The following is a 14,390-nucleotide window of genomic DNA, read 5'->3' on the forward strand; positions in this document are numbered from 1 at the left end:
AGGAACTCTTCGTGCATGCCCAGGGGTCTTTTTGCAGTAAGGACTGCACAAAGAGTATGCACTATGCTAACAGTAATGTTAGCAGGGCAGGCTGGGTCAGCCTCCCCTTGCTCTGACCTCAGGTCACTCTCAGTCTCTATCTCTCTGTCTCTGCTTCTCTGTCTCTCTGCCTCTCCCTGTCTCTCTGTCTCTCCTCACTATGGCACAAACTACTCTTGTTTGCCTATCATTTTTATTGCCCTTCTCTCCTAACTCTCACATGGATCCTTTTCCGAGTCTCCCGATAGAGACTTGAATTTCTTGCGACTACTACTTATCTTCCCTAGGGGATAGATGGAGATGGACATGTGGAAGACCGCCTCCCAGGTTTGGATATTTCTGCAGCAAAATTTCTCCAAAATGAGTTACCTGACATACAAATACTACTATTTGCTCAGTAAGAAAGGGCTTTCAAGATTAGAGGTTTGGGGAAATGCTGCATTCTACATTCCCTGTTGGAGACTGACAATGTAGTGATGTAGTAAAGGTGCTGAGAAACTACGAGGGAAAAGTCATCTTTATCTCTGTTTTATCTAGTGTTTCCAAGTGTATCTGACCCACCATGGAACTGGTTTTTGCATAATACTTACTTCTAACCCATGAGAAATCCTCTGGGAGCTGCTGCCTGCTGCGGGGATTGGAGTAGGGATAGCGTGAATCTGAGTTGCCCACTGCCTGGCTCATAGTGACCAATCCTAGGCTTAGAGGGTAGAGGTTCAGAGTGCCAAGGAGCCTGACGCAACTGCCCCAAGAACCCTGGGGTCCAATCTTAACCTGTTCCTCAGTCATACTTTCTTCTTGTAAAGACACGTAGACACGTATACATGTGCATACATCTCTGGTCTGCACTGGCTCTTTTCATAAATAGGCAAGGAGGTGATTAAGCAGCAGGATTAGATTTTATACAGGAGGACTTGCCTCATTATTTTGCCATATATACACACAAACAGGCACGTATCAAACTCACAGAAGTACAAACTGTATAACAGGCAAACTCATAGGTACTTGCAAAAATAGATGCAACTAGTCTCTCCCCATCATGATACAAATACATAGATGCAGTTACACACAGAAACACACAAACTAGACCTGCCTCCCTGCCGCCTACCCCCACATACATGTTCTATTCTAGTTATTCCTCCAAAACAAACTGACTCAAGATTTAGTGGCTTAAAACAATAATTATTTTATCGTATCTCATGATTTAATGGGTTGGAAACCTGAGCGGGGCTCAGCTGGGTGATTCTTCTGTTCCTCATGGCATTGACTGAGATGACTCTGCAGTACCTGACTGGTGGATGGGCTGGCCTGGAAGGGTCAAGATGGCTTCCCTGACCTGACTGCTGCCTTGGTGGGGGTGGCTGGAAGGCTTGGCTCACCTGGGACCATTGACAGGAGTCAGCACACAAGGCCTCTCAGGCTTGGCATCTCATGGTAGTCAAACCTCTTACCTGGTAGCTGGCATCCCCCAGAATGAGGAGGATGCTTAGGCTTCTTATGACCTAGCCTCAGAAGATGAAGAATGTCACTTGTCCTGCAAGTTATTGATCAAACAAGTCACTTAGGTTAGCTCAGATTTAAGGGGAGGGTTATTAGACTCTATCTCTCAGTGGAAGGAGTAGCAAAGAATTTGAGGCCATCTTTAATCTAATATATGTACACACATGCATCTCATGTGAAGCTTCAGCCTTCCATATTGAGCTCACTTTTGTGGTTGCATCTGGGCCTGAAATAGTGGCAACTGTGAGGCCCCACCCAGGGAAGGCAGAGCTGGGTAGCTCATTACCACCCTGGATTGTGATGTGTCCAGTGGGATATGAGGCTTGGGTAGGAGCTCACACTGGAGATCACTTCTAATGGGCAGAGATTTGTATTCTGGGACTTAAATCCAAGTCCCTTCCACATACTAAAGCTAGTTATATCTAGGGTCCCTTCTATATGGAGTGTCCATGAAGTCTGGAACCAAAGATTGTGCTGGATACTCACTAGAATCACAGAATGTTCTAGCAGGAAGCACCAAGCATCCAGCCCCTCATCGTACACTCAGGGACAATGAGGCCAAGACACAGGGGTAAACCTCTCACAGTCACACAGCTGGGATCCCCACAAGACAAGGGGATAAATGTCTCACAGTCACACAGCTGAGATCCCCAGCCCTGGGTCCTCTGTCTCCCCGGGCTCCCCTGCAGGACTCTGCTCCATGGAGTTTCCTCTCCCGGGGATCCTGCTATCTGAGTACCTCCAGAGGCCACACACACTTATGTGTCAGATGTCTAGGTAAACACTGGGCACTGGACTAGGTAGACACCATTTATCAATGGTGAGGCCTGGAGGAGCTCATCTCTCAAAGTGGCTGGGAGGACATGATCAGGAACAGGGGAGAACTTCCACATGTTAGTGGTGGGAACTTCCACTGCTTACTGGCCACGGGATTGATCAGACAAAAGCCCAAGACATGAGGCCCCTTGAGGGCTGCAGAGATCAATACAACCTTCATCTTTTGAAATGGGAAAATTTGATGAATGGCCTGCAGGATTTGCTTGTGACTGGATGTGGCTTATTCATCAAATAAAGCCATCTCCAGCCCCCTCCTATAAATAGTAGCCTGCAATGCAGATGGTATGGTGTTATGGCTTTGAAGTAAGTCAAACTTAGTCAAATCCCAGCTCACCCTCCCCCCACCACTTTAGCTGGGTGGCCTTGGCCAAGTCCCTTGACCTTCTGAGTTCATCTGTATATTGAAAAAAATCACCTTTGTTTTTCCATTCAACAAGTGTTTATTGACTACCAGTGCCAGCCACTGCTGCAAACACAATGATGAGACCAACAGGCACTGTTCCTTTGGAAGGATACTGTCATCAGCTGAGTATGCAAACACATGTAAATTTGCAAACTGCACTAAGTGCCATGAACGAGTTACAAGGGTGCCCTATGAGAGGGTGTAAACAGGGTGTGAGCAGGTTGAGGAGACCAGGAACAGCCCCTACAAGGAAGGGACACTTGGCTGTGGCCTGGAGGGTGAAGAGAGGCTATCCAGTGGAAGCATATTTCAGACACAGAGAGTAGCATGTGCAAAGGCCATGGGGCTGGATGCAGTAAGCTGAATAGGAGGGGTTGAAAGGTTAGTGTGACTGGGCCAGAGAGACCAAAGGGAGCAAGTGGGAAATGAGACTGCAAGTGTGGGTGAAAACCATTCACCAAGTTCAGGGGGGCTTAGAAAATTGTATACTTTTTTTTGTATTTACTTCTAAAAGCAGTGGGAAGTGATATAATGGTTTTAATCATAGAGGTGACTGATAGGGTTTGGCTGTGTTCCCATCCAAATTTCATCTTGAATTGTAAGTCCCATAATTCCCGTGTGTTGTGGGAGGAACCTGGTGGGAGGTAATTGAATTATGGGGGCAGGTCTTTCCTGCACTGTTCTTGTGATAGCGAATGAATCTCGCAAGATCTGATGGTTTTAAAAATGAGAGTTTCCCTGCACAAGCTCTCTCTTTTCCTGTCGCCATCCACTTAAGATGTGACTTGCTCCTCCTTGCCTTCCAACATGATTGTGCGGCCTCCCCAGCCATGTGGAACTGTAAGTCCATTAAACCCCTTTCTTTTGTAAATTGCCCAGTCTCGGGTACGTCTTTATCAGCAGCATGAAAACGGACTAATACAGTGACATAACCAAATTGTGTTACAAAAAAAAGACTTTGGCTGCAGCAAGGCGAGTGAACTGCAGGGTGATACAGGGAGGTGTGGGCAAGCCCATTAGGAGGCAAGCAGAGTAGTGGTTCCCCAAAGATGCCCCATCCTCATCCTCGGAACCTGTGAAAAATTTACATTATGTGGTAAAGGAAAGAATGAGGGTTGCAGTTGGAATTAAGGTTACTCATCACTGGCCTTAAAATAGGGAGATTATCCTGGATTACCTGGGTGGGCCCAGTGTCATCAGATGAACTCAGAGAGTGATCGAAGGTACACACATTAAAAGCATTCAACCTGCCCTTGTTATCTTGGAAGATGGAGCAAGTATTATTAAGCTCATTTTATAACTGAAGAAATGGAACTCCTAAGGCTTACAGTGCTCAAGACCTACTCAAGACCAAACATTATTAAATATTATAACCAGGGCTTAGATCCAATTCCCTTGAGTATTAATTATCTTTCCATTGCCATGATATTCTGGGGAACTCCCATCAGGTTAGAGCTGTGTGACCTTGAGCAAGCACTTACCCTCTTGGAGCGTGGGGTGAGGAGGTGGTCTATATCTGGGGGCTCATTAACTAAAAGATGTTTCTAGGTAATGTGACAGGTTTTTGAGCCACCTAAAATGGTGTGCAGGTTTCTGGGTGAATGTGCATTTTGTGGGGAGAGGATTCATAGCTTCTATCAAAATATCAAAAGGGCCAAAAAGAGCTCTTCCTCCCAGCTCTAAAACTTTATGACTGTCATTAAAAAGTGGAAATAGCTTTGGTGAAAGAGCATGGGTACTGACTAAACATAACCTTTGTAGCGATTAGCCATACAGCACCTCTTAGGAGAGAGCCTGTTACACGTGAGGCATTATCATAGGTGCTGGGGGTATGGTAGGAGAGAAAGGAAGGTCCTACATTTTAGTAGGAAAAACAGAAAACAAATAAAGAATAAGTATCTAACATCAGATACTGATAAAGTGCTAAGAAGAAAAAGACAGCAGGGTAAGGAGGTCGGGGATGATCAGATGGACCAAGAAATTCCCTTCCAGGAGGGGTCATTGGAGCAGAGACCAGCATGAAGTGAGAGAAGGAGGCTTAGGGAGGATCTGCCAGGCAGAGGAACAGCTCATGCACAGTCCCTAAGGTGGAAGAAGCCACCATGGATGATGAAGAGGTGGCAGGAGGTGAGTCCGGAACCCTGGCCAGACCCCCTGAGGCCACTGTAGGGCCCTGGAATTTACTGAGCAGACTGGGGAGGGGGGGTTTGAGCTGAGGAGTGGCGTGATCTAACATTCTAGAAGGTTCCTCTGGCTGCTGTGAGGAGCAGAGCTGGTGAGGAGAAGAAACAGACTGACTGTGAGGCCATTGCTGGAGCCGCGGGAGAAAGCAGTGTGGCTGGGACTGGGTGGTGGTGCATGCATGGGAGAAGTGGTTGGGGTCCCCCACTGGAGGTGGAGCTGCAGGATTTGCTTGTGACTGGATGTGGCTTGGGAAGGGAGAAAGGGAGTGGCCGGAGCCCTTCCCAATCAAGCGCTGCTGCTTCTTATAAGCACCCTGGGTGCTCACTTGCCTGCTGGGATGGAGCCTACCATTGACCCAGGCATGATTACTTCCTTCAAATGACTCTTCTGACATGTTTCAATGATGAGTGAGTGGTCTCCGCTAATTATGACTGAGTAGGCCCCTTAGAGAAGCTGGCTGGACTTCAAGAGTTTCATGTGAGAAGATCCTGGGGAAGTGAACTGAATTGGGCCTCACTGAGAAAGACCCTGAATAATGATCACAGTTTGGCATCAGATTGGCATCCAAGACCGGCTGTGTCAGGCAGTGGGGCAGCAACCTTCACCTAGACCCTTGGAGGTCATCTTTCCTAACTAACAGGACAGAGAAGGAAACTAGGCCCTAAGAGGAGCAGTGACCTGCCTTCAGCCACCCAGGGAATGGGCATTACCCTTCACTGTCGGCTCTCCCACAGCTGGAATCCAGCAGCTTGACTCTCATCAGTTTCACTTTTTGCCTACTGCACTGTGGCCTTCTCTTTGGAATGCTGAGTCAGCACAGAGGAGGACGATTATTTGCCAAGGGGGAACTCTGAGAAGGCCCCATGGAGAGCTGGTTTTTGAGTAATGGAAATGGCTCCAAGGACAGATTTGGGTGGAGGGTCAACCTTTGACTGGGAGGAACCAGGGGAGCCTAGTCATTGAGATGGGAACAGTGTGCATGTCCCTGGAGTGGAGAATGAGGCATGGGAGAGGAGGTGAGGCAAGTGGGCAGGCAGGAGTGGATCGTGCAGGACCATGCATGCCAGAACTGGGCCTTAACTCCCGGGCAATAGGGAGCCATGAAAAGTTTTCAGCTGGGAACGATGTGGTGTGATGTGCTCAGTGGAGCAGAAGGCACTGGAGATGGAGATCAGTTGTGTTGCACTTGGCCAGTTAGGTACCCTTGCTTTGATATAATCTAGGCATTTGATAAATAGGAAAGCTGACCCAAAGAGGGGAAAAAACTTGCCAAAGTCACCCAGCAGGCCAGGGTTACAGTTAGAACCCAGTTTATGCACCTCTCAACGGGAGGAAGGGAAGGTGATGATGATGATGGTGGTGATGATGATGACAATGATGATGATAATGAATATATATTGAGCACTTGACATGAAGTATCTCCTTTAATCCTCACAAAGTCCCTATGACAAAGCTACTACTATTATTATTGTCATTGTTATTCCCCCTTTATAGAGGGGAAATGGAGGCTCAGGAATATTAAATGAATTCCTCGAGACCACACAGATGGTAAGTGGTGAAGCCAGCATTCTACCCTAGATCATTCTAGACAGTTTGACTCCAAAACCCATGTTGGAGATCACAAGTGGTTATCTCATCAGATTTGCCAGAACTGTCCCAGGAGGAGTCCTCATACATATAACACCATCCCTTTCACCCCATCTCTCCCCTACTCAGAGCAAACCTTCCTTTATCTTCTTCCTTTATCTCAACAGAGGGTACCAGGCTACAAAAGAAAGGGGGTATCATTGTTGGAATCATGATGTAGGAGGGTGTATGCATATAGATGCAGAATTTTGGAGATGAAAAGCCCTTAGAAATCACCGAGTGTAACTCGAGCCTCTGTTAGATGGAAAAACTGAGACCCAGAGAAGGGCGATACCTTGTCAATGCTTTGCAACAAGTTAGCGACACCAGCGCTAAAGCCTGGATTGCCTGATTTCCAGGCCAGGGTTCTTCTCTTACATTTTCGATGGTTCCCACACATTCCTGGAATCTTCCATTGGACTGTGAATGGGTTTTCCCATGAAAGCAGACTGTATAAACCAACAATAATGCCTTTAGGTCCTGAGTTATACGCTGCCATTGTTTCTTCAGTTATGCTATAGTTTTCTCTGCCTTTCTTGTCCTGGAAAAGCTGACTTTGGTAGTACTGTTTCTATGTGAAAATGTTACCCTGCTTTTACAAAAATTTACAAATGAACGTTGGACACCCCATTTGTAAACTGGGAGCAGCCTGCCACTTTGGGCCTGATAATCTGGAAACATTACTCTCTGTGAATTCTCTCTCTCTTTTCCTTCTGTGTTTGTGAGATGTATGCTGTTTAAATATTGCACCATCAATGAAACAGCAGCAAGAGCTTTGGAGTCCCACAGATCTGAATGTGAATTTGGACGTAGGCTCCAGATATGTGACTTCCAGCAAATCATGGCAGGAACTGTAGCAGTGAGCCCAGCCACATGAAGATTACAAGGAACTGTGACCTGGGTCTTAATCTGAATGAGGCTGTGATTGGAATTCAATTTCAGCTTCATTGAGTATCTACCATGAGCTGGTTACTTTCAAGTACGTTTTCCATCTGACTCTCATAGCAGAACTTACATGAGGTAGGTAGTATCATGTAAGTTCTTTAGGAGAGAAAACTGAAACTCAGAGAGGGTAACACAATGGTCAGTATGATTCCACTCTCAAGTGGCAGAGGCCCTGACTAAGACCAGTCTTGGAGGTTCTATTTCAAGTACTTTTTATACAGTAATAATTGGCATAGTCAAGGGAGCAAGCAAACAACATAACCCAGAGAAAGAAAGCAGGAAAGTGTCCATCTTCCTTTTGCTCATCTGTCTACATTTACTGTGTTCATTCTCTAAGCATTTTTCCATTTTTTCTATTTATCACATCTATCTGTCTATCTATCTATCTATCTATCTATCTATCTATCTATCTATCTATCTATCTATCTATCTATCTATCTAATCTATCACCTGTCTATCCTTTGCTGTATATATCCATAGACAAAAAATGGTTCAAAACACAACAGGATTTCTGTTTTAGCCAGATTGGGCTATTATAAGAAAAATATCATAAACTGGGTGACTTAAATAACTCAAATTGATCTCTCATAGTTCTGGAGATTAGAAGACCAAGATCAGGTGCCAGCATGGTCAGGTTCTGGTGAGGGCTCTCTTTCAGGGTTTGCAAACAGCTGCCTTCTTGCTGTGTCTTCACATAGCAAAGTGAGATTATCTTTCTCCTGTCTCTTTTTGTAAGGGCAGTAATCCAATTTATGAAAGCTCTATCTTCATCACCTAATAACCCCCCACCTTCTGCAAGGCCACACCTCCAAATACCATCGCCTTGGGGATTAGAACTTCATTATATGCATTTATGGTGGCAAGGGTGTGGGTGGGGACACAAATATTCAATCCATAGCAGTTACATAAATCTATGTTAAATGAGAAATAAAAGGAAGAAAGAAATCAAGACAAACAATAGAGTTGAGAAGGAGGCTAACGCAAGCATGTGTTTCCTGGAGTCTGATCACACCGAAAACAGGAATGTGGCTTTGGTAGCCAATGCACTGAACAAGGACCTGAACAATCATGCAGCTCATGATAGAAGCAAACCATCTGCTCTGAAGATGCTCACCTATTTCTGACCTTGAATCTTCCACTTCATGACCATCATCCAGGAGTAGCCACTGACATCTGTATGGTACGTTACTATTTTCACAGTATTCTATCTTTTGCTTCTTACATCAGTTAAGGTAAGTATTTTATTGTTAGCCTTTCTTTACAAATGAGAATATTGAGGCTTAGAAAGGTAATTTATTGCCCAAGGCCACACAGCTTCTAGTAGAAAAACTGGAGTTAAAAGCCAGGTTCATTTTTGGCTTCCACCATGACTGCCAACTGCTTGATGCCGGAATCCAAATGGCTGAGCTTCACATTTTATATTGGAATTTCGAATTACAACAGACAAATAGTTGTGGGCAGAATGAGCCTATTTTCTTCTTAGCTGTGAAAGAAATTATTGTTGAAATATACTGGGTCACCATTTTTGGTGCTCTTGTGTTTATATTTAATCTCTGAATTCAAACCAGACGCTTGGGGGTCAGAGATATTGCTCCTCTGGCAGTGCAAGAATATATCTTGTGTTTGATTTAAAACTTCATTTTGAATTGGTGCCAAATCCAAACACTGTGAATTTAAACTGCTGGCAGCTTTCCTAGCCTACCTCGTGAGTGTGAAATCAATCCAACTATTGTAGGCAGAGAATTCTGGTGCCCGTGTGACTGTGTTGGTGGCCCCTGAAGAATTTGAGTTGGATAGTCTAGAACATCTGTACCCAAGTTGCATGATTTTTGTAGCATGCTGAAATATTCCAGAGGAGCTGAAATAGAAGCAGCAACTGGATTCGAAGAAGTGTTTCAAATGCATTGCTCTGTTGAAATGAGGACTTCATTAGCTTCCATATTAAGCAACATATAGATAAAGAAATCAACGGCCTTACCTCTGCTTCCCCAGCAAGGATCCAGATTGGATAGAATCCTATAACACACATCTGCCTTCTTTCCCAGGTTCTGTCTTAAAGGAAAATCTATCCTTTTTATTTTGGATGTGGTTCCAGGAGACTATTCCTCCCTAAATTCATCCCTCTTGCTTTCCTAATTTAGTGAGAGATATAATCATCTACCTAGTCACCCAGACTAGAAACTTCAGGCATCCTTGAAAGTTCCCTGTACTTCAATCCCCCAATCCAAGTTGCATATCATTTCCTGGTGATTCTACCATGTGGTTGTGTTCAGAGCTCGTCTTCCTCTTTGTCCCACTGTCCTCACCTTTGTCCATATCCCAGCCATCCTTTGCTAGAATAACCTTCAAGTTCACTTCTCTGCCTCGAATGCACCCCCCATTCGGAGGTCAGCGTGGTCCTTGTAAGACACAGATCTGATCATCCCTCCCTTCCTCTGTAGTCCCCTGTGGTGCACAGTGACTGCTCTCACACTGCTCTGAGAGCCTCAGGGTTTCTGTAACCAAGACTCCAGGCCCCTTCCCCTTTTGACCATAGCCATTGCCCTTTTTTCTAATTACATAATGGGCTCCAGCAAGAGTTGTTGTTTGAGGAGGGCATTCTTAAAAAATGAAACTGGCTGGCTTAGAGCACAAGGCCAGAGGTCCTCCTGGGGGCATGTGAGGCCCTTGCCGTGCCGGTCTCACTCTCCCCTGCCTCCTTGCCCCGTGGTCCCCCCGGCACCCCCTCATGCCTCCTGCATGTGTGCAGCTACTCTGGAGTCACGAGGGGCACCTTGCTGTCCCAACACATGTGCAATGACTTTGTTTCTTTGAACATGCTCTCTGCTCTGCTTGGAGCAGCCTTTCTTGTCCTCTCCTCTCCCAGAGTTCCCACTCACCCTGCAGAGGCAGTTCAACTGTCCCCTCCTTCAGAAGGCACGGAACCTTCCCTGCATTACCCATGGGCAGACGCTTAACTTCCTCCTCTGTGCTCTCTTGGCTTCCTGCCCTCCACTAGCTTATGAGTGACTTTTGGACAAGATTTGCATCTCATTTGTTGCTGTGTTCCCAGTACCTAGCAAAGTACATGACCCCTAGAGCTATTCTATGTCATGATATAAAGCAACACCATTAACTAACAGTCAGTCAACAAATATGTGCTGGAAAAGTTAAGTGGGTCAGATGAATATGAGGTGAGGTGCAGGGCCAAGGAGGGACAGGACGGGGAAGAGAGTTAGGGGCTTCTGGAGCTGTTTATTCTGGGCTGTTGGCAGTTGAACTCAGAGCACACATGTTTTTCAGTATAATTTAAGTATAATTTTAGGCCTAGGACAATACATCCCTTAGGAAGGCTGGGCCTACTCCGTGTGCCATTTGTGCAGTTCTAACTGGGACACTTGTGAGAAAGGGGTACTGCATATGTCCTACCTGCTAGGATAGCGCCATGCCAACAGTCCTAATAGCTAGTACCTGAATTGGGCTTTGCCTTTTTGCCTGAATGAACTGACTTAATGCTCACAATAACTCCCATCGCTCGGCAGGGCAGGGGTTATTGTTACCTACATTTTACAGGTGAGAAAACAAGTCCTGTGGCTAAGAAACAGCAGAGGCAGCACTTGAGTCATGTCTTCTGACTTCCAATTCCATCATTTTTTCATGCCGCCTGACCTCCTTATACCTTTATCAATAGGATCCACGTGCTTTGGGGAGGAAGTGAAGATGGAGAAAGAGTGAAAGAGTAAGAGAGACAGGGCGTTTCCAACCTCATAACGCACCCTATGTAATTGACACAACATAGTTGAATGTGCTCAAAGAAAAGACACCACATTCTTTTTTGTTTGTGTGTTTGAGATGGATTTTCGCTCTTTTGCTCAGGCTGGAGTGAAGTGGCATGATCTCGGCTCACTGCAACCTCTGCCCCTGGGTTTCAAGTGATTCTGCTTCCTCAGCCTCCCGAATAGCTGGGATTATAGTTGCCCACCACCATGCCCAGCTAATTTTTGTATTTTTAGTAGAGACAGGATTTCACCATGTTGGCCAGGCTGGTCTCAAACTCCTGACCTCAGGTGATCCGCCTGCCTTGGCCTCCCAAAGTGCTGGGATTATAGGCATGAGCCACTGCACCCAGCCACACATTCTTCTTACTAATTTATTTTTTTAAATTGACCTATAGCTTACATAGCACCGAATTCATCATGTTAAAGTGTAGAGTTCAGTGAGTTTTTAGTATGTTGGCAAAGTTATGCAACCATTACCACCACCTAATTCCAGAACATTTCTATTAATTAATTTCTAATGTTTTTGTTTTTCAGATTCCAATAATGAGAGACCCTGGGTGGATTCGAAATGTATGGTCTTCAAACATTAATGTGAGTGCCGTTGTGATAGAATGTCCTCGTTACGCTTTTACATTTTAAGATTAGAGAAAATACTCCATGTCCAGCTGTGGTTTGTTGCTGTGGATATCTGCAGTCTCCAAAACAGGGCTATTCCTTTCCGTTGATGCTTTCAGAGATTGCCCGCAGCACTTTCTGGATGCTTGATTAGCTCCCCAGGGAGCTGCGAACATTTTGGCTGTTTCCTAATCTCTTCTTCCTGAGATGAATCCTCCTCCAGGCAGAGATAGGATTTTGTCACCTCCCTGATTAAAAAACTTTCAGTGGCTCCCCAGTGTCAAGAGGAAGAGGTCTGCATTCACACTCATGTCATTGGTTGCCCTTACCGGATGGTCGTTACCGCAGATGCAGTTGCACACGTCTAATGAGAGCCCTTGCCCCACGCCCGAGCCCCTCAAGGCCCTTCCCCAGATTCTGCCTCTTCCTCCCGCCGCAGATTCTGCCTCTTCCTCCCACCGCAGCCTCTTTGCCTTGCACCTGGTTCCCAGGCGTTGGCCCAGCCCCTTCAGCATCTCTGGGATTGTTTTTCATGCTTTGCTCTGTGTCTGCCCCCGAGGCTGTCGTTCTGGCTCTTCCTAGACCCCATGTTCCACAGCCCAAAGGCCATCATTACCCTCACCCCTCAAACTCTCTGAGCCTCTACTGTTTGGGTAGGAAGATATTTTGTTTACACCCCACTCCCGGCACTCCCAGAGGTGGTCCCAAACTCCCTCTCCTGTTCCTTTCTCCTCGGGCCTTCACCCTGCCCTGGAGCTATAGCTGAAGCTTCAGGGGCATCATGTAATTTGCTGCAGGCCCACAGATCTTACCCCTGAGATGCTTCCACTGTGGGGAAGAGGCGGAGGCAGCATGTGTGGGTAGGGAGGCTCCAGAGGGGCTGTGGAATGGTGCAGGGTAGAAGCGATGACACCGGAATGCTTAGTGTCCCTACTGTGGCCTGGCCCAAGCCTTGTGGCTACGGAACAAAAGTAACACTTAGTCTCCACCCTTGAGGAGCCCACAGTTAAGAAAGGGACGCTGAAACAGAGAGTCACCAAGGATTCGCAGAGGACACCCGAGGCTCAGCGCAGCCGCAGGCAGAGTGAGAGGTTCGTCGTTGAGACGAATCCAGAGGCGTCAGTGATGTGGATAAAGAAGGCTGCGAGGAAGGCCTGGCCTGGGCACTCTGTGAGGAGCAGAAATTTTATCTCCAAGGGGATTGGCAGGGACTGGGGCCAAATGGAGGCCAGGAATCCTGAGGAGAGAGCAGTTAGTGGCAGTTATGTCTGCAGGGAGAAAAGCCTCGGTCTGTGAGAAGGTGCAGGAAATCGAAGTGAGTGACTCCCTTCACCTGTGGGTGGGAGTGCAGGCCCCATAGTCATGGAGGTGGCCTCGGGCAGCTTCCCGTGGTTCAGTCCCAATCTCCAGACTGTGGGGCAGGAGCCCATGGCTACCAGGTTTCCAGCCCAGCTTCTGGCCTGACGTGCAGGACACACGAGAGGCAGGTAAGGAAAGGCAATCCGCTGGCCTCCATCCCCACTCTGCACAGAGCTGGGCTCCCAGCAACACAGGGAGCTCAGGACGGGAGGCGCCAAGCAGGAGGCTCCTGCTTCAAGGGTGAAATCACAGAAAGCCGCCGCCATCCATGGTAGGGGTGTTGGATCAGGAGTGCAAAATCTGGGTCATGGCTCTACCACTTACAGCATGTGTGACATTGAGCAAGTTACCTGACTTCTCTGAGTTGCATTCCACATGCTTACAGCAGGATTTCATTGAATCCTAAGCTTGCTGTTCACCACAGGCCTCATGGGAGGGGAGAAGTAGGGCTTGTAACAGCTTGCGTGGCTGGGGGGTTCAGAAGTAATTTCAGAAAAATGCTTCCAAGAGAAGGTGAGTGTTCTGCGGCGTATTGAAAGAGCCGTACCAGTTGACCAAGCACAGAGGTAAGAAACAGTACAGTGTCTTTGAGATCTGGGGGATGTGATTGGAAGAGGGGATGAAAATGGAGGAGGAGGATGGGCACTGATGAGAGGAGGCCTCGTCTGCTTTTCTGAGGACCTTGAACTTTATCCTACAGATAATGGTATGTGAGGGGCCGGGGCAGGCGGATTGAAAGGCCCCAAGCAGGCAAACCTTCCAGATCTGCAGCCCTGTGAGAGTACAGCCATAGGGGTGGGCCTGGAGGCAGGAAAGCAGTTCGGGGTCCACTGTTAGCCTGGCTGAGTGTGAACTGCCCATGGAACTTCCCAAGGCAGGTGACCAGCTGGCAGTTTGATGCATGGTCTGGAGCACGGACTCACACTGGAGGCCGCATGGCATGGGGAGGTGGCTGGGGCATCAGGCAGGCTTCCAACTCACACCTCTCCTTCTATCCCGGCATTGATCATTGATCATTGTTATGTCCTGCTATCCGTAGAAGGTAGGTTCCTAAATTCCACGAATGTTTAGTAATGAGAAAACCAAAAATGAGGAGGAAGGGCAACAGGGGAGAAAATAAGACT

At 47.0% G+C, this 14,390-nt stretch overlaps 1 protein-coding gene across 3 annotated transcripts in view; it reads left to right on the forward strand.

Annotated features, from left to right (window-relative positions):
• LPIN1 (lipin 1) overlaps positions 1–14,390 on the forward strand; it is a 143,228-nt gene that overhangs the window by 24,385 nt on the left and 104,453 nt on the right. For 2 of the 3 annotated variants that reach the window (XM_025353946.1, XM_025353948.1), the window contains exon 2: positions 11,827–11,883. The exons of the other annotated variant lie outside the window; for it this stretch is intronic. In XM_025353946.1, the coding sequence (XP_025209731.1) occupies positions 11,827–11,883 (57 nt within the window). The remainder of the gene's footprint in view (positions 1–11,826; positions 11,884–14,390) is intronic. 3 annotated transcript variants of the gene reach the window in all.

The sequence above is a fragment of the Theropithecus gelada genome, chromosome 13 (assembly GCF_003255815.1).
Source record: "Theropithecus gelada isolate Dixy chromosome 13, Tgel_1.0, whole genome shotgun sequence".
Lineage (NCBI taxonomy): Eukaryota > Metazoa > Chordata > Mammalia > Primates > Cercopithecidae > Theropithecus > Theropithecus gelada.